Raw genomic sequence first — 22932 nt, forward strand, 5'->3', positions numbered from 1 at the left:
GACTCCCGGTCCAGGAGGAAGAGGCTGCGGGAACAGAGGTTGCCCCGAGTTCCGAGTGCTGCGCCGCGTCCCGCTTCCTTCAGTCCCGCCGCCGCCGGGGCGTCCCTGACCAGAGGTGACCTCCTTGCAGAGGAGGTGCCCCAAACGCGAGGCCCTGCGGGGCGGGCGCCCCGGGAGCGTGCCGGCGGGGCGGGAGGCGGTGCTCAGGGCGCGGCCCGCGGCTCCTCGGGGGCTGCGCCGGGCCGGGGTGCCCTCCCTCCGCCTCTTCCTCCGCCGGCCGGGCCGGGCCGGGGCGGAGCGGGGCGGAGCGGGGCGGCGGCATGGCGGGCCGGCGGGCCGGGGCCGGGGCCGGGGCCGGGGCGCTGCTGGCGCTGCTGGCACTGCGGGCGCTCGGGGCATCGGCGCACCCGCAGTGCCTGGACTTCAGGCCGCCCTTCCGGCCGCCGCAGCCGCTGCACTTCTGCGCGCAGTACTCGGCCTTCGGCTGCTGTGCTCCCGAGCACGACGCGGCGCTGGCCCGGCGCTTCGGGGCCCTGGCGGCGCGCGTGGACCCCGCCCTGTGGGCCGAGTGCGCCGGCTACGCGCTGGACCTGTTGTGCCAGGTGAGCGGGCTCGCGGGCGGACGGGGCGCGCGGCGGGCGGGCGGGCGCGCGCCCGGGACCCTGGTCCCACATCCGAGAGCCGCGGGTGCAACCCTCCTCCGCGAGGATCGAGAGTGGGCAGGGGGCTTTGGAACCCGAGGCCCCCAGCGGGAGTGATTTGGCACAGGTCTGGGAGACGGGCATCCTGGGACGGCTCTGGGCTTTGCCATCTTTATATTTGTGACGTGGGCGTTCGCTGGGCCTCAGTTTCCCCTCCTAATGAGCTCATCACTCCCTCAGAGTTTGGGGGCTCCTCTGCCTGGGCACTGCCTAAAGACAACCCCCTAGTGCCCGGACCCCAGAGAGCCCGGCGCTTGTCTGAGTACCAGTGGGGGAGGGCTTTGTCCCGTTCAGGGCTCCCCTGCGCTGCCCCTGGGCAGGTGGAAGCCAAAGAGCCCTGTAGAGGGCGTGGTCAACACGCTTGGGTTTATGGTGGGGTTTGGGGGACCCCTGCTCCCAGTGAGGGCCCTTTCCCCTCCTGAAGGAGCAGTCTGAGAGCTCCTCCTTACTCTGGGAATCTGACATGCACTGGTGCTCGGATCCTGGGGGAGCCCGGGTCCTGAGATGCCCTAGGCGCTTCTGGACCCTACCTGGGTTGGTGCTGTGCCCTCTCCCTGGGGTGGCACCTCCACTCCGTGGAGACGCTGTCATCTTCCAAGACCACCTGAGTGACATCCCTTTGGTGAAACCTCTTTGCCCCATCTCCCCTCTGAGGGCTGAGCCCCTGCTTCTGTCCACACCAGCTTGGGCTTTAGCTGTTTCTTTTCCCCATTCGGGAGTGCCTGACCGGAACCCCTGGCCGGCAATGAGTCAAGGCTGAGATGTCCTAGGACCGGCCCTGGCCCAGCACGAGGCAGTGAAAGGATGGGTTGGTGGATGGGTCCTGTGTGGGCAGCGCAGAGGCGTAGCCTTCGGTCAGCAGGGGCAGGCGCTGATGGAGGGGTGGCTTGGAGTCAGATATACTGGGGTGGGCAAGTCATGACTGTACTTCGATCGTGTTATCTTTGCATTGGGGGCACCTTGGCCACCCCCGGTTGCCATGCAGGCTAAATGTCCATCCTCAGCGGTCAGTGGACGATCCCGGCTGGGTTTCTCTGCTGCATCCTTGGTCCCCACTGGCTGCCCAGCCCTGGACGGGGTCTGAGTCGGGGGCCTAGAGGCTGATTCAGGGAAGGCCCAGAGAAGCAAGGACTTGCTTAGCAGTCACGCAATCCAGTGCTGGTCATGGTGGCACGTGGGCCACGGTCATTGCCAAAGTGAGTGGGCCATCATTTGGCTGAGAAACAAGGGGCTGGGAGCAGACACCGGGGAGCTCCAGAACGCAAAGGTGGATGCCTCTGGTGGACGCTGCTGAACCCTCGAGCTGTGCCTCTCCAAGGAGCCAGTCTGGTCAAGCATCTACCTCGCTAAGGTGACTCCTGGGGACCAGGTCCTGTGATCGTCCCACCCCTGTCACATGGCAAGGTTCATGCATCCTCTCCAGTTTTTTTTTTTTTTTCTTATTTTTAGGGCCGCACCCACAGCATATGGAGGTTCCCAGGCTAGGGGTCGAATTGGAGCTACAGCCGCTGGCCTGCACCACAGCCACAGCAACATCAGATCCAAGCCACGTCTGCGACCCACACCATAGCTCATGGCAATGCTGGATCCTTAACCCACGGGGCAAGGCCAGGGATCGAACCCACAACCTCATGGTACCTAGTTGAATTTGTTTCTGCTGTACCACAATGGGAACTCCACCTCCCCCACAGTTTTTATTGAGCATTTACTATGTGCCAGGCTGAGCCGGGCAGAGAAGGTGGGCAGGTCCAAGGAGGAAGAAGGAAGGGTCAGTCTTGCTACCCCCTCATCTGGCAGGAGGCTCCCCCACTCTCCTTGGGAAGCTTCCCAGCGTGGCCTGGCCTTGAGCAGCCAGTGGTGGAATGGCCGCTAGCACCTCACCCCAGGCGTCTCTTGGAGTGACCTCATGTCTGGAATGAGCTCGGAGAGTCCAGCCGAGGCTGGACCGTGGCTTCTTTGGCGGGGCCTCGTGGGAGGGCGGGTGAGCGCTGGACGGAGGACCGTGTGCGTTGCAAGCCAAGGCTGTGTCTGGATCGAGCCCCTCCTGATTTCCACCCGGGGAGGTGGCTGAGGTGCCTTATTTACAAGTTTCAGTCAATGACGACATTCAGGCATTTACATCTGCCTGGACTCCAGACAGGGGAGAAAGACCATGCCTGCGCCCACAGTTTCCCCAGAACCTGCCCCCATCTGGCACCCATGACTCCTCCGGATGCCTGGGATGGCTCCTTAGCCAGAGGGCAATAATCTCTCCTGACCCCTTCAGACCCTTTCCTGGAGTTTTGTTCATCTGCTGCCTGTGTCATCCGGAGGAGAAAAAACAGCTAGTGACACATAGCAGCTCAGGTCCCAGGTTGATGGGAGCCGGTCCACCCAGCCACCTTCTCGTGTAGCTGAGATGGCCTCTTTAAGTAACTGAAGTCATCAAGGCCTGGTTTCTGATAGAAGTCTGATAGCCAAACATGCTCGGAAGGCTCAGGACCTGTGCAGACATTCCCCGGAGCCTGTTGGGAGTTGGCCCTGTGCTGGGTGCTGGGCGCTGGGTTCAGAGGCAGTTGCCCAGGCACAAGCCCAGTGTCAGATGTCCTCTTGTTCATTTCAGGAGAGAGACACACAGACCCTCACCAGACAGACAAAAGGCTTCTCGGGGGACTGAACGCTATGGGGGCATAGGGAGAAGGGCCACACTTTCCCTGGAAAAGTCAGGGAAGGCTTCCTGGAGGAAGGAATGTTGATGTGCCTCTTTCTTTTTTTTTTTACTGCCACCCCAGCGGCATATGGAAGTTCCCAGGCTAGGGGTCGAATCAGAGCTGCAGCTGCAGGGCTACACCACAGCCACAGCAACACTGGATGCGAGCCACATCTGTGACCTACACTGCAGCTTGCGGCGACATCCGGATCCTTAACCCACAGAGTGAAGGCAGGGATTGAACCTAAATCCTTACGACACTATGTTGGGTTCTTAACCTGCTGAGCCACAGCGGGAACTCCCTGTTTGCCTCTTGATAATCTGTATTGTTGGAGCATTTACTCAGCAAACACATGTCTCTCTTCAGTTTATCCCTCCCAATAACTCCATGAGGTTGGAATTTTTTTCCCTTTTATAGATGGGGCCATAGGCACGGAGAGGTTAAGGGATTTGCCCAAAGTCACTCAGGGAATGGCAGACTCAGTCTCCAGTGTGCGCTGACCCCAAAGCCCCTCTCTTAATCACTTTGCCATATTACCTGCCTTCCTGAGGCCCCATCCTGTGCTGGGCCCTGGGGTCCCTGCCCTGGAGGGCCCCGTAGTCTGTGGGGTGGACAGACATGCAAAGAGAGACTAAGTCCTAGTCAAGCAGACCAGCTGAACAGTGGGGAGGTGACAGCAGAAGTGGAGTGCTCCCCCTGCAAATGACAGAGTCACAATTTGGTGAAGGTTGTGGCTGAGATATGAACAGAGAGCTACAGGAGCAGCCACAGGGGCCAGGAGTGGGGTGGGGTCCAGGGCCCCAACAGAATAGAGGTAGAAGAGAAGATTGCTGAGTTGGGTTTTGAGTCACGAATAGGAGTTTGCCAGATGTGGAAGTGGGTGTTCCATCCTGGAAGAGAATATTGGTCTCTTCAGCAAGGGTGGTGGGATGAGAAGCCTTCGGGACTCAGGGCCTTGGGTCAGGGGTGTCAGGGACTGCACAGTGGCAGCCTCAGGGCAGTGACGTGGGCAGGCTGTTTGCCTCTGTGCTGAAGGCCCAGACAGCTGAGTCGTGTCACAGTGAGTGGGTTTTCCATGGGTTTTCCACTACCTCCTACCGCCAAGCCTGTGGGCTTGATGCATATGGATGCCAAAATACCAGCCTGGCTCCCTGAAGGCCCCCCTTGCCTCTCCCTAGTTCTGGGTTGGGCTTTGGTGAGTGAAGGCACTCAGCCTGGCTTCCAGAAGTCTGTTTTCCTCCCCGCTGTGTCTCTGGCGCCAAAGCCAGTGCCTGGCACAGAGTCAGCACTCAGTCAACACTCGTTGAATGAAACTGCTGAATAATCTGAAAAGAGCCCTGGTCTGGGCACCATGAGGCCTGGGTCTGAGCCCTGGCTTGGCCACTTCTTGGCACATGGCCTTTTTAAGCCTCAGTTTCTCATCGACACAGCAGGAATCACAATGACTCTACCTCACAAGGATTAAATGTGGAAGTTCCCGGGTGGCACAGCAGGTTAAGAATCCAGGTGTTCCCGTTGTAGCAAAGTGGGTGAAGAACCCCAATAATATCCGCATCCATGAGGTTGCAGTTTCGCTCCTTGGCCTTGCTCTGTGGGTTAAGGATCCGGTGTTGCTGTGAGCTGCCAGCTAGGGCGCAGACACGGCTCAGATCTGGTGTGGCTGTGGCTGTGGTGTAGGCCGGCAGCTGCAGCTCCAATTTGACTCCTAGCCTGGGAATGTCCATAGGCCACAGGTGCAGCCCTAAAAAGAAAAAAAAAAGAAAAAAAAAGAATCTGGTGTTGCCACAGCTGTGGTGCGGGTTGCAACTGTGGCACAGGTTCCATCCCTGGCCCAGGAACTTCCACAGGCCACAGGTGTGGCCAAAAAAAAAAAAAAAGAGAGAGATTAAAGGCATTGTGTATGCACGCCGACCCTCCCTGGTCCACCCAGGGTGGCTGGCCTGGACTCACATGAGGTTCCAGGGGGACCAGGGAGAGGTGGCACGTGTGGAGGCCAGGCCCTGGCCGGCTGGCCCACTGGCCTGGCTGAGAGGAGAAACACACATTCCTGTCTGGGCCTGGGGCAGTGTTGACCAGACCCACAAGCACGTCCCCAAGTGGCCCTCAGCCCCGCAGTAGTAGCTGAGGGGGCAGGATGACAGGCCGTGGTGTGACCAAAAGCCACAATCGTTTAACGAGAGGGTGAGGCCCCTGGCCCGGAGCCTGAGAACACAACCAAGAGGGCAGCCTGCCACCCGAGGCCCCTGGGGGCCTGTTCTTGGAACCTGGCCTCGCCCTGCCTGTGAGGGGGGAGCGTGTGTCTGGGTCCCCCCCACGTCCGGAAGAGCATCTCCTGAGGCCTCCAGGGGCCTGGGGCTGAGTCAGAGCAGGCCTTGGCCTGACGAGCTCATGGCCAAGGGGTTGTGTGTCCGACAACACAAATGATTCCGTGTGCTCAGGGCACGGGCTCTAACGGAGGGAGGTCCTCAGAGAGCCTGGGGTGCCTGGGCCTCCGTTCTGGGTGCGGTGAGGCTCTCAGCTCGCAGGCGGTGGGTGCGAGCACTTGGAGCAAGGAGAGGCCTGGTCATGCGTGTTGCCTCTGCCTGGATTCTCAGGAAGCAGAACCCGGGGCTGAGCTCTGGGTCTTTTTCCTTGTTAGGGTGAGTGGACCCTGTCAGCAGGAGGGATAAGGGACAGAGGAAGCATCTAGTCAAAGGTGCAGTTTCAGGAGTTCCTGTTGTGGCGCAGTGGACATGAATCCGACTAGGAACCATGAGGTTGCGTGTTCGATCTCTGGCCTCATTCAGTGGCTTAAGGATCAGGCGTTGCCGTGAGCTGTGGTGTTGGTCGCAGACTCAGCTCAGATCCCGCGTGGCTGTGGCTCTGGCGTAGGCCGGTGGCTGCAGCTCCATTTAGACTCCTAGCCTGGGAACCTCCATATGCCGCGGGTATGGACCTAAGAAGCGAAAAATGAAGTTAAATTAAAGATGCCATTTCAAGCGGGCTGCCACCACATGGGACTGCTGCTTGAACTGGTGAAACCATGGGTCCAAGAAACCCCGGAAACTGCCAACCAGGACTGTCCCAGGCGGGGAGGAAGGCAGAACAATTATCTATCAGCTTCCTGCTCCAGGGGTCAAAGTTTTGCCACATCAGGCATCAACTCCCCCCCTCCCCGCATTCTGGGATGTACCCACATGGGTACTGAGTGGGGTGCCGAGTCCTATCAATGGGGAAGCCCTCGGCGCGAGGCAAGGGGGGAGCCACAGCTGTTGGGTTCTGCCCCGTGAAGGTAGAGCCCAGCAGACCTAGAAAAGGGACCAGTGAGGTCAAGAGGAGCTGGAGAGGTGCCCAAGGGGGTCCAAATCCTGTGTCTCATAGCTGCAGGATCAGAGGACCGCCCAGGGCCCTGCCTGCCAGGGGCTGAGCCCATGGTGACTGAGGGATGGAGGAAGGGGGCCACGTGGTCAGGCAGACGTGTGGGCGTGAGTGTAATCCATGCACATGCACACACGTGTGCACGTGCCAGGCACCCTGGGGCTGGGGATGGGGTGGACCCGAGACCAGACCGGATCCTCCGTGCTGAGTGACAGTGGGGGGCCTGCACCTCACTCTCCCCACCTGTACCACTGCCCCCCTCCCTGCCCCCGTGGGCTCTTGTGGGGATTAAATAATAATGGGGGGAGGAGCACTTATTCTCTGTTAAGGGCTGGTCAGGGCGGGTTAGTATCAGCCTGGCCCCTAGGTATCCACTGCGGGCCTCCCTAGGCTAGACTTGGTCTCAGGCTCTGGGATGTGGCAGTGACCAGGGCAGACAAAGTTCCTGCCCTCGTGGGATTTATGTTTCGAGGAAGACAGACAATCAACATATAAACACATTGATTTTTATCATATTATCACAGAAGATTAAGGTTTTTTTTTTGTTTTGTTCTGTTTTGCTTTGCTTTTTAGGGCCACGCCCATGGCATACAGAAGTTTCCAGGCTAGGGGTTGAATCGGAGCTATCGCTATGAACTACACCACAGCTCACAGCCATGCCAGATCCTTAACCCATGAGCAAGGCCAGGGATTGAACCTGCATCCTCATGGATACTAGTCAGATTCGTTTCTGCTGAGCCACAATGGGAATGCCAAGATTTTTGTTTTTTTAAGCCGAGTCAGAGCCCAGGGGAAAAATAGGGGTGTTGGATGGGTGAGCAGGGAAGATCTCCCCGGAGGGGCCCCTTGAGTAGGAATATAAATACGACGAAGGAGTGGCTCTTGCAGCTCTAGGGCTGAGGAGCATATTAGAAAAGAATGTGTATTATGGATAAGCAATGAGCTCCTGCTGTCCAGCACAGAGAACGATAGCTAATCACTTGGGATGGAACATGATGGAGGATAATGTGAAAAAAAGAAGGTATATAAATGCATAACTGGGTCACTTTGCTGTACAGCAGAAACTGACAGAACACTGTGAATCAGTTAGAATAAACATTTTTTAAAAAGATCGTGTATTGGAGTTCCCATGGTGGCTCAGCAGGTTAAGGACCTGACTAGCATCCATGAATATTCAGGTTAGATCCCTGGCCTTGTTCAGTGGGTTAAGGACCCAGCATCTCTGAAAGCTGCAGCGTAGGTTGCAGATGCAGCTCAGATCTGACATTGCTGTGGCTGTGGCTTAGGCTGGCCAATTAGACTCCGCACTTGGAGACATCCGTGTGCTGGAGGTGTGGCCTTAAAAAGAAAAAAAGAAAAGAAAAAACGTGTACAAAGATGCCTCAGACCGTCTTTGGCACACAGTAAGTGCTCAATGCTGATGCCACTGTTTTTTTGTTGTTGTTTGTCTTTTGTCCTCTTAGGGCCGCACTTGCAGCATATGGAGGTTCCCAGGCGAGGGGTCGAGTCGGAGCTGTAGCGGCCGGCCTACACCACAGCCACTGCAGATCTGAGCCGCGTCTGCGACCTACACCACAGCTCACCGCAGTTCGGATCCTTAGCCCACTGAGCGAGGCCAGGGATCGAACCCACAACCTCATGGTTCCTAATTGGATTCATTTCTGCTGTGCCACGAGGGGAGCTCCCGATGCCACTGTCGGCAGAAGTGGCAGAAGTAGTAAGAGTGTGGTCATTCAGACAGATGCATCAAGGCAAGAACGAATGAAGGTTTGGCTGCTGCTCTAGTTGAGACAGTTGGTAGTTAATGGCCAGAAGGTGCCGTCCCCAATTTACAGATCAGCAGACTGAGGTTCTAGGAGGTGGGGAGACCTGCCCGAGGTCCCACAGCTGGTAAGCCCGCCCCGCACCGCCCCCCCAAAGCATCCGCGAGCCGGCCCTGTCTCTGCAGGAATGCTCGCCCTACGCTGCCCACCTCTACGACGCGGAGGACCCGGCCACGCCGCTGCGGACGGTGCCCGGCCTCTGCGAGGACTACTGCCTGGACATGTGGCAGACGTGCCGGGGCCTCATCCGCCACCTGTCGCCGGACCGCGAGCTCTGGGCTCTGGAGGGCAACCGTGCCAAGTTCTGCCGCTACCTGTCCCTGGACGACGTGGACTACTGCTTCCCGCGCCTGCTGGTCAACGAGAACCTCAACTCCAACCTGGGCCGCGTGGTCGCCGACGCCAAGGGCTGCCTGCAGCTGTGCCTGGAGGAGGTGGCCAATGGGCTGCGCAACCCCGTGGCCATGGTCCACGCCCGGGATGGCACCCACCGCTTCTTCGTGGCCGAGCAGCTGGGGCTGGTGTGGGCCTACCTGCCCGACCGCTCGCGGCTGGAGAAGCCCTTCCTGAACATCAGCCGGGCCGTGCTCACCTCGCCCTGGGAGGGCGACGAGCGGGGCTTCCTGGGCCTCGCCTTCCACCCCCGCTTCCGGCACAACGGCAAGCTCTACGTCTACTACTCAGTGGGCGTCGACTTCCACGAGTGGATCCGCATCAGCGAGTTCAGGGTCTCGGAGGATGACGTCAACACTGTGGACCACAACTCGGAGAGGTGCTTTCGCTGGGAGCGCAGGTGGGGCAGGGGCAGGGCTGCAATCTGGCGGCCAGCTGGGATCCGCCCCAAGGTGACCATGGAGGGCCAGTGGGAGTTGTGCCGCACGGGTTGTGACATAGGTTGAAGGGCAGGCCTCGGGAGGGGGCTGGACCCCATCTTCAGGGGTCAGCGGAGGGATGGTTGTCACAGGACATCGCAAGATCATGTCCAACTCCTGGATCAGGTGCTCTGGAGGCTTCTTTTCATTTGGTTCCCGTACAGCCCCATTTTGCAGATGAGAAAGTGGAGGCTCAGAGAGGTGAAGGCACTGCCAGGTCGCCCAGCTAGACAGCATCAGAGCTGGAGCCCTGGTCTGTCTGGCTCCCTCCGAGGCCCAAGCCACCGCCCCCGCCAGCCTGGCTTGGCCCCAAGGTGCCGTTCTCACCAGACCTGACCCCATCTCCCACTCCTCCCCTGAGCCTCACCCGTCAAGCAAACTGCTCTCCTCCCTGGCCCCCAACAGCTTTGTCCATTCCTCTCCTCCAGGCCTCTGCTCCTCTCAACACCCAGCCTGCTCTGGGTATTAGTTATGCCCCAACTATTTTCCAAATGGGTTTGACCTGGCTTGGGGTGAAGGGCCTACATCATCTGCCTCCAGCAGAAAAATCAATCCTGTACCAGGTCATTCGAACAGGCAGGTGTTAGAAATGATGAGTGGGGCAACAGCCAGGAAGAAGGGAAGCAGCGCTGAGTTTAGCACCTGAAGGGCACTGCCTCCCTCATTTGGGCTGCAAGGACAAAGTGAGAGGTGTGGTTAACGGAGCCCCTGAGCTGGGGCCACTTGGTGGAAGCTGGAAGCACAGTGGGCAAGGGCAGAGAGGCGCTGGAGCCAGGTAGGAGCTGCAGCTACTGCCAAGATGCTGCGGGAGGTGGGGGGCAAGGTCGGGGGGGGAGAGGGAGAAATACCCCTGTCTCTCCCTTACATGCTCCCGTGCCCTCCAGTTTCCTGCCAGTGCTTGCCATTGGCTGCACCTAGCTGGAGGCCAGCTAGCTGAGGAGCATGGGAAATGTAGTTTGCAGGGAATGGGAGGGTCAGGCCTGGATCTGAGGACAAATAAGCAAGCAACAGCCCATCGTGAATTTGGTAAAATTGTAAAATCTTGACATGGAAAGTATAAAAAGAAGGACTCATATATGCTGGCTCATGCGAGGTCCAATGTAGATCTTGTCTAGTAGCAAGAAAGGAGTTGTCTGAGGAGTGAGTGTGGAGTTGAGCACGACCCACCCCATCCAGCCCACCTCCTTAGAAGTTACAGCACAGAAGTTCCTGTCGTGGCTCAGCGGTAACGAACCCCACTAGTATCCATGAGGACATGGGTTCGATCCCTGGCCTTGCTCAGTGGGTTAAGGATCCAGCGTTGCCGTGAGCTGTGCTGTAGGTTGCAGTCTCAGCTTGGATCCCACATTGCTGTGGCTGTGGTGTCAGCCAGTAGCTGCAGCTCCAATTCGACCCCCAGCCTGGGAATTACCATATGCTGTGGGTGCGGCCCTAACAAGGCAAAAAAAAAAAAAAAAAGAAGTTGCAGCACGAAACAAATGAGAGTTAAGTGTAAGACGTGCTCAGCTTAAGTGGCTGGTATGTGGGCAGCTATGAGGATGAAGAAACCAGTTGTGCCCATCAACCGTTTCTCTTGACCGTAACAGGGCAGGTACTAGCAGTGGAGAGCAATGGAAAAAGCACTAGACACACACACACACACACACACACACACACACACACACGGGAGCTCCCACTGTGGCTCACTGGATTAAGAACCTGACAGAGGGTCTGTGAGGATACAGATTGAGCCCTGGCCTCCCGCAGTGGGTGAAGGATCCGGAGTTGCCGCAAGCTTCAGCATAGGTCAAGGATGTGGCTCAGATCTGGTGTCGCTGTGGCTGTGGTGTAAGCCAGCACCTGCAGCTCTGATTAGACCCCTACCCAGGGAACTTCTATATGCCACGGGTATGGCCCTAAAAAAGAAAAAGAAAAAGAAAAAGCACTAGACCAGAACTAGAGGACCTGAGTTCTAGTCCAGGCTCTGCCACCCATGGGCTTTGTGACTGTGAGCATGTTGCTCACCCTCTCTGAGCATCTCGGTTCCCACTGGCACAATGGCGTGAATGATACCTGCCCCGCCTGCCGAGCCTCCAAAAACCACCTGCTATAAAGGCTATGCAAAGCCTTTCCAACTGTGAAATGGCAATCAAGAGAAAGGAGACGTGATTGCTGTGATCTTGTTTTGTGGTTTTGGCTGAGGTTTTTTTTTGGGGGGGGGTATCTTCTTTTAGGATCATTCTGGAGATTGAAGAACCAGCCTCGAACCACAATGGGGGCCAGCTGCTCTTTGGGGACGATGGGTATCTCTACATCTTTACCGGAGATGGCGGGATGGCTGGAGACCCCTTTGGAAAATTTGGAAATGCCCAGAACAAGTACGTTCTGCTTCGGTGGGCTGCTGGGTTGGTTTCCATACTCTCCTGGAGGTGGGGTCACTTCCTCAGCCACGCCATGCAGAGCAATGGAAGTGGCTTTGGGCCCAGCTCCGTCCACGGCTCGCCAGCTGGGGAGGCCTGTCTCTTCCTCTTACAAAGAGGAATGAGAGTAATCTCCCCAGGGAGGCTTGCCATGGGGAAGAGAGGTGAGCCTGTTGTCATGGGCCCCTGAGAAGGGACATCACCCACCCTCTGGGAAGATGAAATTTTTCTCTGAAGTCCACCCAGCCCTGCTGGAGCTGGAGGAAGAAAGGGGGTCTGCTTCCCAGACCAAATGGGGGGGTGTGAGCTGGTTGGATGAGGCCTGGGTGCGTGGGCACGTGGGGTCTTTAGTGGCCTAGGATGGTCCAGAAATGGAAGTAGAGTCTTGCTCTCAGTGTCTCACTTTGGGGCTTGAGCAGATGGCCTGCCACCATTCCCGTTGTCACCCCCCCCCCACACACACACACGCGCACACACGAGTCTTGTGTGTGTACGTGAAGATATCCATGGGTCTCAGGGCAGCCTCCTCCGTTCTCTGAGCCAAAGTTACGAAACCTTCCTTAGCCCAGAAAGTAAAAATAGCGTGTATGATGTTGATTACAGTAATTAAAATGTTCACCATTTGTGATTTGTGCTTTCATATGTGACAGTGTAAGAATCATTGCAGCTTTCTCATGTTTGGGATCTATTTAGAGAGGAAGTGGAGAAAACAGGAATTAAGGATTTGTGGATAATTGGACAGAACTTAAAACACTATTTTGCTGCGATGAGTTTTGCCCACTTACATACCAAGCCTGGTGCGTGGTGTGTGGGCTCCAGGAAGCAATCGGCCCCTTGGTACTGAGCAGGCTGGAGCATATGAGAGGACCTCCCTGGGCCAAAACCTGAAAGTCCGCGGTAGGAGATTAACTGTGCAGCCTCTATTAGGAGAGAGCTTTTTATCATCAGGAAAGACGGTACTTGTGAGATGTCCTTAAGGATGAGGGGAAAGCTTGGGTGCTGATGCTGTGTGAGGATGATGGGCAGACCAACCAGTCCAGCCCTGAAAAGAAGCCCAGAGGGAGGGCACCAGCATGGTAGCAGCTAGTGGAAAGCCATGCAGGTAATAGGTGCATCGGAAATCACAGATGAGGAGTTCCCATGTGGCTCAGCAGGTTAAGAACCCAAGTGATATCCATGAGGATGCAGGTTTTCTTCCCAGCCTCGCTCAGTGGGTTAAGGATCTGGCATTGCCACAAGCCACAGTGTAGGTCGCACATGCGGCTCAGACCTCGCTTTGCTGTGGCTGTGGTGTAGGCTGGCAGCTGTAGCTCTGATTTAATCTCTAGTCCGGGAACTTCCATATGCCACATGTGCAGCCCTTAAAAAAAAAAAAAAAATCAAAGCGCAGATGAAAAGGGGTGTGTTCCTCACTGGACATCTGTGAGCACATTCCCCCGTCATGGGTCACGTGTCATACAAAGAATGAGCCCCCAAAGCTACTCACCCCCAGTAGCTGCGTGGAGGTGAAGGCTGCACCCTCTTCTCCATGGCTCTAGGGAGCACATTCTGAGGTCTCCTGGCTCCAAGGGCCCCAGAAACCGATGTTGCCTGGTGCCAGGGAGTGACCTCACTTCCGGCCCGGAGCTGCCAAATCGTCCCTCTCTCAGAACCTGGGCTGCCTCATTTTGAGATCAGGGTAGAGTGTGGGGTGAACTGAACCGATTCTGGGGCCTGTTTTGCTCTCACTTGTGCTGCCAGAGCCCTGGGCGAGGTGGGGGGCGGGGAGAGGCAAGAACCTCAGCCTCCCATCTCCTGCTAAGATCTGCAGTGGTCACCCTCCCTCTTCCTCACCCTGACCTGTACTCTTGAATGGTGCACTTGACTTTGGTGGCTGTCATTCGTTCATTCACTCAACAAACACTTAATGAGCACCTACTCCACGCTGGTCACTGTGCTGGGTGCCGGAAGGAAAGTGGAAATAGAGGTCATTTTACTAGTACCATTTTCATCCTGCAGCACAATGCGGTAAGTAGGCAGGAAATTGAGGGGCCACCCTGACATTCAAGTGGGGGCCACCAGGGCTTGGCTTGGTTAGCAAGTGTGGTAAAGAGCTTGAGTTTCTGAAGCCAGGCTGCCTAGGCTGGATGCCAGCCTTACCATGTACGGGTTTTGGCAATTGGAGACATTATAGGACCTTTCTGAGCTCAGCTGCCCCGTCTGTAAAATGCGGATCGCAATAGTACCCACTGCCTAAAAGATTTGTTGTGCGGATGCAAGAAAGCAATAGATGTTTGTATGTCCAATGCTTAGGACAGAGCCTGGCACAGGAAGATGCCCGATAAATGATAAATAAGGAATGAATGAATGAATGGGGTGACCAGTTGGTAGGCAGCTGAGAAAGACTTGAACCCCGGGGTCTCTGGGCCCACGCCGAAGCTCACCTGGTACCTGGGTTGGCCTTGATCCTGGGGCCCCAACACCCTCTTCCCCACACCCGGCCCTGGGTGCCCGAGCCCCCTGGCGCAGGGCGACCCCGAGCCGGCGCCTTCTCCCACCCGGCCCGCAGGTCGGCGCTGCTGGGCAAGGTGCTGCGCATCGACGTGGACCGCAACGAGCGCGGCCCGCTCTACCACATCCCGCCCGACAACCCGTTCGTGGGCGACCCCGCCGCTCGGCCCGAGGTCTACGCCTTCGGGGTGCGCAATATGTGGCGCTGCTCCTTCGACCGCGGCGACCCGGCGTCGGGCGCCGGCCGCGGGCGCCTCTTCTGCGGCGACGTGGGCCAGAACAAGTTCGAGGAGGTGGACCTGGTGGAGCGCGGCCGCAACTACGGCTGGCGCGCCCGCGAGGGCTTCGAGTGCTACGACCGCAAGCTGTGCGCCAACACCTCGCTCGGTGACCGCCACCCGCCCCGCCTCCGCGCGCCCGGGGTCTCCCCCCATCGGCCCCTACCCCCTTCCGTCGGTGCCCCTCTCCCAAGCCGAGCCTCACCCCTTGTCCTGCGCCCTTGGCGACCCCCCAATCCTAGACCTGACCTCCCCACCCTCAGTGGCCTGTGCGGATGTGCGCAAGCGCCTCCCTTGGTGGCCAACCATGCCCTCACTGGGGACTTCCCAGGCCGGGTGTCCCCGCTAGAACGCTCCTTGGCTCCTTCACGTCTGCCCCTGCCGCCCCCCCCATCACTCCATGCCGACGCAAATCCTCCCCCCACCTTATAAACTTTAAGCGTCACTTTTTCTGGGGCTCCATGTCGGGCCCTCTTGGGGACCTCACACCCCCTTGCCTGCGAGACTCAGGACCACCCACGAAGCTCTATTGTGAACCCGTAGGCTCACCCCAGCTTCTCCCCCCACCCTGCAGATGACGTGCTTCCGATTTTCGCCTACCCGCACAAACTGGGCAAATCTGTCACTGGGGGCTATGTGTACCGGGGCTGCGAGTACCCCAACCTCAACGGCCTCTACATCTTCGGAGATTTCATGAGCGGGTAAGTGGCCCGACTCAGTTCTAAGAGGAGCAGCGGGGAGGGGTCGGGGGTGGGGGGGATGAACCATACTCTTGACAGGCTCTGGGCGGTCTCACTCAGGGAAAAGCGGGGACCTGCCATAGCATCAACTGACCAGAGGAGTCGCCCTGCTGGAGAGAGGGGAACTGAGGCTCGAGCCCCATCTGACCTTGGGGCCCCGTGGCGCATTGCTGCAGGACCCTCACACTCTATAGTGACCGCCACTGACTCACTAGAGGGTGTGTGTTTTGGGGCAGGGGGCGGGTGTTGGGGTGAGTCGCACCCCAAACAGGTTTCTGAGGGGTGATGAGAGGGTATATCCCAAGCCTGCTCTGTCCCTGTGGCAGCTCATGGAGCCTCATGACCACCTTGTTCTCCCATTGTCCAGAGGGGAAAACTGAAGACCAGAGAGGCCCAGGGCAGATAGACACCTGGCATGATACTCAAAAGTGCAGCCGAGATGGCCTGTGTCTGAAGCCTGGTGCACTTATCAGCTATGTGACCCCGAGCTGCTATGTGCTTGAGTTTTTCCTCATCAGCAAATGGATAATAGCACCTGCTTCCTAGGGTTGTTTGAAGCCTGTTAATGCGTGTACAGCACTTAGAATCTAGAACGTGCTCCATATCTAGTGGCTCTTAATTATTGCCACCCTAGCCTCTCCGGGAGAGGACAGCTGAACGGGCTTCCTCAGGAGGGGGGCCAGGAAGCGGGAGGCTGGCAGAATTCTTTTTTTTTTTTTTTTCCTTTTCTAGGGCCGCTTCCACGGCATATGGAGGTTCCCAGGCTAGGGATCGAATCAGAGCTGTAGCTGCCGGCCTATGCCACAGCCTCAGCAATGCAGGATCCGAGCTGTGTCTGCGACCTGCACCACAGCTCACGGCAATGCCGGATCCTTAACCCACTGAGCAAGGTCAGGGATCGAACCCGCAACCTCATGGTTCCTAGTCGGATTCCTTAACCCTTGCGCCACGACGGGAACTCTGAATGCTGGCAGAATTCTTACTTCTCGTAGGCTGTTGACCTGGCCAGGCTTGTGACCAGTGTGTCTGCAGCTGGAGCTGACAGAGAACCCTGACCTGGGCCTCTGGTTGCCCGATCCTTCTCCCATCTGGGGGCTCTGCCTCTGGGATTCAGTTATCCCATCTGGAAAATGGGTCTAGATGGAGCCTCTGTTTTTACCCCAATTCTCCTTTTTCCCCTTCTGCTGTCCCCCAGGAGTGCCCGAGCCACCTGAACACACACAGTGTTGCAGACATTTCCCAGGCCCCTTTGCTGAATTAGAGGGACCAGAGCAAGAGAGTAGAAGAGAACCTCATACCCAAGTCAGGGAGTCAGATCCACGCACTCGGTGCCCCCCACTTTAGCTTCAGAGAACCTGTGAGCCATGCCAGGGAAGCCCAGCACAGGGGCAGTCAGGAGGGCTTCCCAGAGGAGGGGTCGACAGAGCAGGGCCTGAAAGTATTAGAAGGGAGTAAGGGACAAGATGAGCATGTTCTGAGGATGCAAATTCTCCATTTCATGCCCTAAAGTGGAGGCAGCTCCAAGGTAGGGGCACCATATTTGGCTGGGCACCAGCCTTGGAGGGGTATGAAACCACAGTCCACTCCTGATTGCCTCCTGCTGGTCGGTGGGTGGGGCCGAGCTGAGGGGTGGGAACCAAGCTGGTCTTGTTCACCCCTGTGCTTCTCCTGGTATGTAGCAAGGGCTTGGAAAGACTGCTTGCAGGAGTTCCCTGGTGGCTCAGCAGGTTAAGGACCTGGCATTGTCACTTCAGCGGCTCAGGTCACTGCTGTGGCACAGGTTTGATCCCTGCCCCAGGAACTTCCACATGCCATGGGTGCAGCCAAAATAAATAAATAAATATTAAGGGACTGCATGCAGGGCTGGCTTTGTGGGGTGTTCGGCCTGTGTCCCTTGCATGGGGTCCATGCTCAGAAGGGCCCACACTTCTGAGTTGAATACTCTGCTGTCACTGGTTGAATACTCTGCTGTCACTGTCTGGAAATTTTTAGGGCTTTTTGAACAAGGGGCTCCTGCATGCTCATTTTGCACTTGACCCACAAACTATGTATGAGCCTGGTTGCACGGATAAGAGACGAGTGGGCGGATGAATTGGTGGGTGGGTGGGGTTCCCCTGGGCACCCTGCCAGGCATGACCCCACAGTCCATCCTCCTTTGCAGGCGTCTCATGTCCCTCCGAGAGAACCTGGGGACAGGCCAGTGGCGGTACAGCGAGATCTGCATGGGCCGCGGCCAGACCTGCGCGTTCCCAGGCCTCATCAACAACTACTATCCACACGTCATCTCCTTCGCAGAGGACGAGGCCGGTGAGTGCTTCCGAGGCCTCTCCATGGGGGCTGCCCAGGCCTGGGACTGTCCCCCGCCCCGTGGGTCCTTCTGGCCTGGGATTCGAGGGGTGGCGTCTTGGGCCTGAAATCACCTTCAGGCTGGAGGGAGATGTGTTTAGGGGGCTCGAAACTAGCTTGGGCACCAGCCCTCACTCGTCTGAGCTTCCGCTTTGTCATCTGGAAGATGGGACTCGTGGTCCCCCTCCTCCCTGCCCCCTCCCCAACCCTGGGCAGGGTTGCTGGAAGGAAAAGCATGATACCATAGGGACGAGTCCAGGGCGGTTGTGGGACCAGGAGAGGACCTGGGATGATGCCGCTGCCGGCAGGTGGGGGAGAGCGCCTCCCTGGGCATCTCCAGCACCCAGGCTCCTGGCCGCACATGGATCAGGGCCTAAAACGAAACCGCCTTGTCTTCAGAAAGTGGTGGGCACCGCTTTCTTGCTGGTCGGCGGGTCCCTCATGCAGACACTTGTGTTTTCAATGCAAAGAACGGAGGGGGAGGGGAGAGGAAGAAGGGCCAGAGAGGCTGGATCCCGCCTTTGTCCTTGGCCCCAGGATTGTCCCTGGACAAAAGCCGAGGGGCCCCTGGTGGGGCCCGGTGGATGCTTGGCCAGGTTACTAGGCAACGCCCACCCGGGGGCCTTTCGAGAGGTGTCCCCTGCAGGGCCCAGTGCCCAGGGCCCCCAAGCCTGGGTCTGGGAAACCTTTGTTAAACCGACACCCGTCAGAATCTAAATTTTCCAAAGGGCAGCCCCAGCCCCTACTGCCCTCCCCAAGCCCAAGAGGCCCTTGAAAGCCCTTTCTCTTGGTCAGTAGGGGGTTAACATGTTTCGGAGGGAGAGGTGCCCTCCCTCCCGCCTCCGCCCCCTCCAGAGCCCAGGCTCAGAGGCAGGGCCTGGAAGGTACAGTAACCAAGGGGGCCCTTCCTCAGCCCTCTGAGTGACACTGAGGGATGGACAGCCAGGAGGAGGCCCCTGGAAGACAGACAGACAGACCAGGGACAGCATGTCAGTGAGCTTGGGCAGGCGGTCCCAGAAGGCACAGAGACCTGGGGGCCAATGCCAGCGAACCTCTCCCAGCTCCCAGCCTCTGCCCCTCTGCTCCATCTCTGCCACTTGCAAATTGCAACACCAGGGCCTTTGCTGTCCTGGTGTCCTCAAGACACAGTCCACACTGCAGGGACCAGGAGGGCTGCATGGCTCTGGCCAGGACTTGGCAGTACCCACAGGGGCTCCCTGCCTATGCCCGGCGTTGGAGCCATGGCTCCTCATAGATTAAGGCTGGATGGACAAAAGAAAAAAGAGTTCCCGTTGTGGCTCAGAGGTAACGAACCCAACGAGTATCCATAAAGATGTGGGTTCAATCCCTGGCCTCGCTCAGTGGGTTAAGGATCTGGTGTTGCCGTGAGCTGTGGTGTAGGACACAGATGCCACTCAGATCTGGTGTTGCTGTGGCTGTGGCATAGCTGGCAGCTGTAGCTCCAATCTGACCCCTTGCCTGGGAACTTCCCTATGCCTTGGGTGCTGCCCTGAAAAGTAGAAAAGAAGAAGAAAAAAAAAAGGCTGGATGGGGCCTTGGTGTGCGCCTGGTCCAACCCTGTCACTTTACAGGTGGGGAGACTGGAGCTGGTTTTCCTGCCCAGCCACAGCACAGGGGGCAGTGGACCCAGCCTGGCTCCTGGAGACCTCCCAGAGTAGGGCCTCAAGCTGGAGCTTGGTCAGCCAAAGGAAGACAATGGGGAAGGGCATTTGGGCCAAGGGAACAGCATGTGCAGGAAGCTTCGAGGTGTTCCAGGGGCTGGAGTGTGGGTTCAAGGAGGGCTGCACAGCCAGGGAGGGGACAGTGGCTGCACCAAAGGTCTTCTCTCCAGATAGAAGCCCAGAGAGGGAAGCGATGGCCCAGAGGTACAGGCAAATTCATGGCTGAGCCCATGGACTCTCCAGCAGGGACCTGCTTGCCAGGGTGCCCTCTCCTCCCACAGGCTGCACCATCATCTCGTTGGCCTATTGCCCACCCACCCACCTCCTCCTGCCAAGGCAGTGCTGGTCCTTTTGGAAGGAGGTCACGGGCCACTGGCCCCTCAGCACCTGCCCTCCCCAGCCCCCGGCAGCTGGCCACAGCTGGGTCTACCCCAGTTCCACAGGTTACCTCTTAAGTGTCTGCCCCTTCAAGAATTCCTGAGGTCTCCTGGGCCTTGATGCTTAGACACCGCCGTAGGCAGCCCTCCCTAACTGCACCAGTCACCAGGGACGTGCCTTCCTCCGAGTTCCCATCCTGGCTCAGAGCCTGAGGTGGGGGGCGTGGGGCTGGCTGGGATGGTCTTCCGGGCAGCGTTCTCACGCCTTGCCTTGTTCTTGTCCCAGGGGAGCTGTACTTCATGTCAACAGGTGTGCCGAGTGCCACAGTGGCACGTGGGGTTGTCTACAAAATGATCGACCCCTCCAGGTGAGTCCCAGCCCATGGCAGGGCCTGAACCATCCCTGGGGGTGCATGTTCTTTTTTTGTTGTTGTCCTTTTTTTTTTTTTTAGAGCTGCACCTGCAGCATATAGAGGTTCCCAGGCTAGGGGTCGAATCAGAGCTGTAACTGCTGGCCTACACCACAGCCAGAGCAACACCAGAACCTTAATCCACTGAGCGAGGCCAGGGATCGAACCTGTGTCCTCATGGATCCTAGTCAGATTCATCTCCACTGAGCCATGACAGGACCTCCCCTAGGGTGGGTGTTCTTAACATCCCCATTCTTCAGGTGGGAAAGCTGAGGCCCAGAGAGGGGCCATGACTAGCTCCAGCTCCTGCTCCTGCGGAGGGGCAGAGTTGGGATTCAAAACCAATCTGCCAGCCTCAGAGTCTAGCTCTATTCATGATAGGAGAAAGCCAAAGATATTGCTGGGGACCTAGAAGCATAGGCTCCATCATTACATTTTTTGAAAAAAAAAAAAAATCTCTTTTTTTTCTTTTTTGGCCACTCCATGGGCCATGGAGTTCCCAGGCCAGGGATCAGATCTGAGCCACAATTGTGATCTATGCTGCAGCGCGGGCTGGGGATGGAACCTGCATCCAGGCGCTACAGAGATGCTGCCGCTGATCCCATTGTACACAATAGAAACTCCGAAAATTCTTTTTAAAATTTTAGGACTGTGTTAGATTTACAGACTAGTTGCAAAGACAGTACAGCGTTTCCTATATACCCCTCATGCAGTGTCTGCTGTAATTAACGTCTTACATTATCATGGTATGTTTGTCACAACTAATAAATCAACATTGGTACATTACTATTAATTAATCATCACACTTTTTTTTTTTTTTGTCATTTTAGAGCCGTACTCATGGCATATGGAGGTTTCTAGGCTAGGGGTTGAACTGGAGCTGCAGCTGCCAGCCTACCCCACAGCCACAGCATTGCCAGATCCAAGCCACGTCTGCAACCTACACCCCAGCTCATGGCAGTGCTGGATCCTTAACCCACTGAGTGAGGCCAGGGATCGAACCCACAACCTCATGGATCCTAGCCAGGTTCGTTACCTCTGAGCTGCAATGAGAACTACAAACATAGCACTTTTTTTAAAAAGTTGAGATAACTCCATACTTTGAAAGAAAAGAACGTCTCTAGTTTTTCCCTTGTGCCCTCTTCTCCTGCATCGCGTCCAGAATCCCACACCACATTTAGTCATCACGTCTCGTTAGCTTCCTCTGGTCTGTGATGGCTTCTCGGATATTCCTTGTTTGCCACATTTTTTGTTGTTGAAAGCACAAAGCTATATTAATTATTGACAGGACTGTTTATCCAGGGAAACATAAGCGCTTGCTCCTTGCCTTTCCCTGAGGGCTCTGCCCTCTTCAGATTTATGTCATCGTGGAGGAATATGCTCCAACTGCATTTTTCTTCGATGGTCTACCCATATTTTGTTATAAACATTTCCACGTTGCAACATCCCCCTGAAGGCGCGGGTTTGATGCCTGCATAATCTGCTGTTGAGTCACCGGGCTGTAATTGCCTTATCCATCCCTTGGACATTAAGGTCATTTCCAATTTTTGAAAAAAGAGTGCTTCTCAAAGGACATGTCACCAAATTCATGCCAGCGGCTGCCTGAGACCCACCATCTCCTTTAGTTTGCCCAGCATCCTCCTGGCTCATATGCCACAGAGGGAACCAGAGACTTAGGGAATTCTGCGCTAGGTCTCATGGGTGGGAGGAGCCAGGAGTGGCTAGACTCCCCTCCCCTCCCTCCCGCCCCCCAGGCCCATTTTGTCCCTTTCATTTTTCTATTTTGGAATCCATGCAATTTTTGGCACCCACAGCCTACCGCATAGGAGCCCCATTCCAGAACCTTTTGAAAATGAAGAAATGGGGAGCAGAGGGGTGAGCAGGCTCATCCATTACCCCAAACATAACCACTGTGGCTTTTTTTTAAGGCTGAACCCATGGTATATGGAAGTTCCCAGGCTAGGGGTCAAATCGGAGCTGCAGCTGCCAGCCCACAGCACAGCCACAGCCATGTCAGATCCAAGCCACATCTGTGACCTACGCAGCAGCTCGCATCAATGCTGGATCCTTAACCCACTGAGGGAGGCCAGGGCTCAAACCCGCATCCTCATGGATACTAGTTGAGTTCTTAACCCGCTGAGCCACACAGGAACTCCCACTGTGGCTTTTTTTTTTTTTTTTTTTTTTTGGATGAATCTCTTACCCTTTGGAAAACAAAAATGTTTACATAATTTCCTTAAGGAACAAAACTCAGTCTGAAGCGGGTGGATAGTATCTGGAGTTAAGAGTAGCCAGAAAAGCCATCCTTTCTGCAGCTTGGAGAAGGGTGTGAGCTGGGGGATTTTGTTTCAACCTCTGCGGGGAAAGGCCCACGTCCCTCCTCCGTTTCCCTCTTTGGCCAAGGCTGCCTGAAAGCCATCGGGGGTCACGTGGCTGCTTCTGCCCTTGGGCGTGCCCCTTGTGCTGCTGGAACCCATTGAAGTCTCGGACCCACGTGGGCTGGTCCCAGAATAGGATCGGTCCCATTCAAAGACTCACAGATCATCGGCCAAAAGCTCATTAAAATGGGATTCCATTCCTTCCTTGTGCTCCTCAAAGATGTCCAAGGAAACCCAATTCATAACCCTGGCAACCCCACTCGGGCTCCTTTCTATCCCAGCCCTCTGCAGCCTCGCACGCCCAGGCTCCCAGGTCCCTCGGTCCGCTGCCAGCCCCGAGGCTTTCTCTCTCTCCCGCTTTATTCTTTTTTAGCTTGACTTAACCTTTC

The 22932-nt window shown here is 56.8% G+C and overlaps 1 protein-coding gene across 4 annotated transcripts in view; it reads left to right on the forward strand.

Annotated features, from left to right (window-relative positions):
- Positions 1-291: 291 nt before the first annotated feature.
- The window catches only part of HHIPL1 (HHIP like 1), a 28058-nt gene continuing 5417 nt past the window's right edge, over positions 292-22932 (forward strand). The window contains exons 1-9 of one of the 4 annotated variants that reach the window (XM_084967062.1): positions 292-602; positions 8697-9343; positions 11657-11800; positions 14391-14719; positions 15185-15311; positions 16860-16875; positions 17512-17657; positions 20042-20123; positions 20996-21133. In XM_084967062.1, coding sequence (XP_084823188.1) covers positions 321-602; positions 8697-9343; positions 11657-11800; positions 14391-14719; positions 15185-15311; positions 16860-16875; positions 17512-17657; positions 20042-20123; positions 20996-21031 — 1809 coding nt within the window. In that variant the 5' untranslated portion in view covers positions 292-320 and the 3' untranslated portion in view covers positions 21032-21133. Of the gene's footprint in view, positions 603-8696; positions 9344-11656; positions 11801-14390; positions 14720-15184; positions 15312-16859; positions 16876-17511; positions 17658-20041; positions 20124-20995; positions 21134-22932 lie in introns of those variants that run through there. The other 3 variants (XM_084967061.1, XM_084967063.1, XM_021099689.2) reach the window with 3 other exon arrangements.

The sequence above is a fragment of the Sus scrofa genome, chromosome 7, assembly GCF_054392235.1.
Source record: "Sus scrofa isolate SSC_HxYL_T2T_F1_AM1 chromosome 7, Sscrofa_HxYL_maternal_Yorkshire_Landrace_v2.0, whole genome shotgun sequence".
NCBI classification, from domain to species: domain Eukaryota; kingdom Metazoa; phylum Chordata; class Mammalia; order Artiodactyla; family Suidae; genus Sus; species Sus scrofa.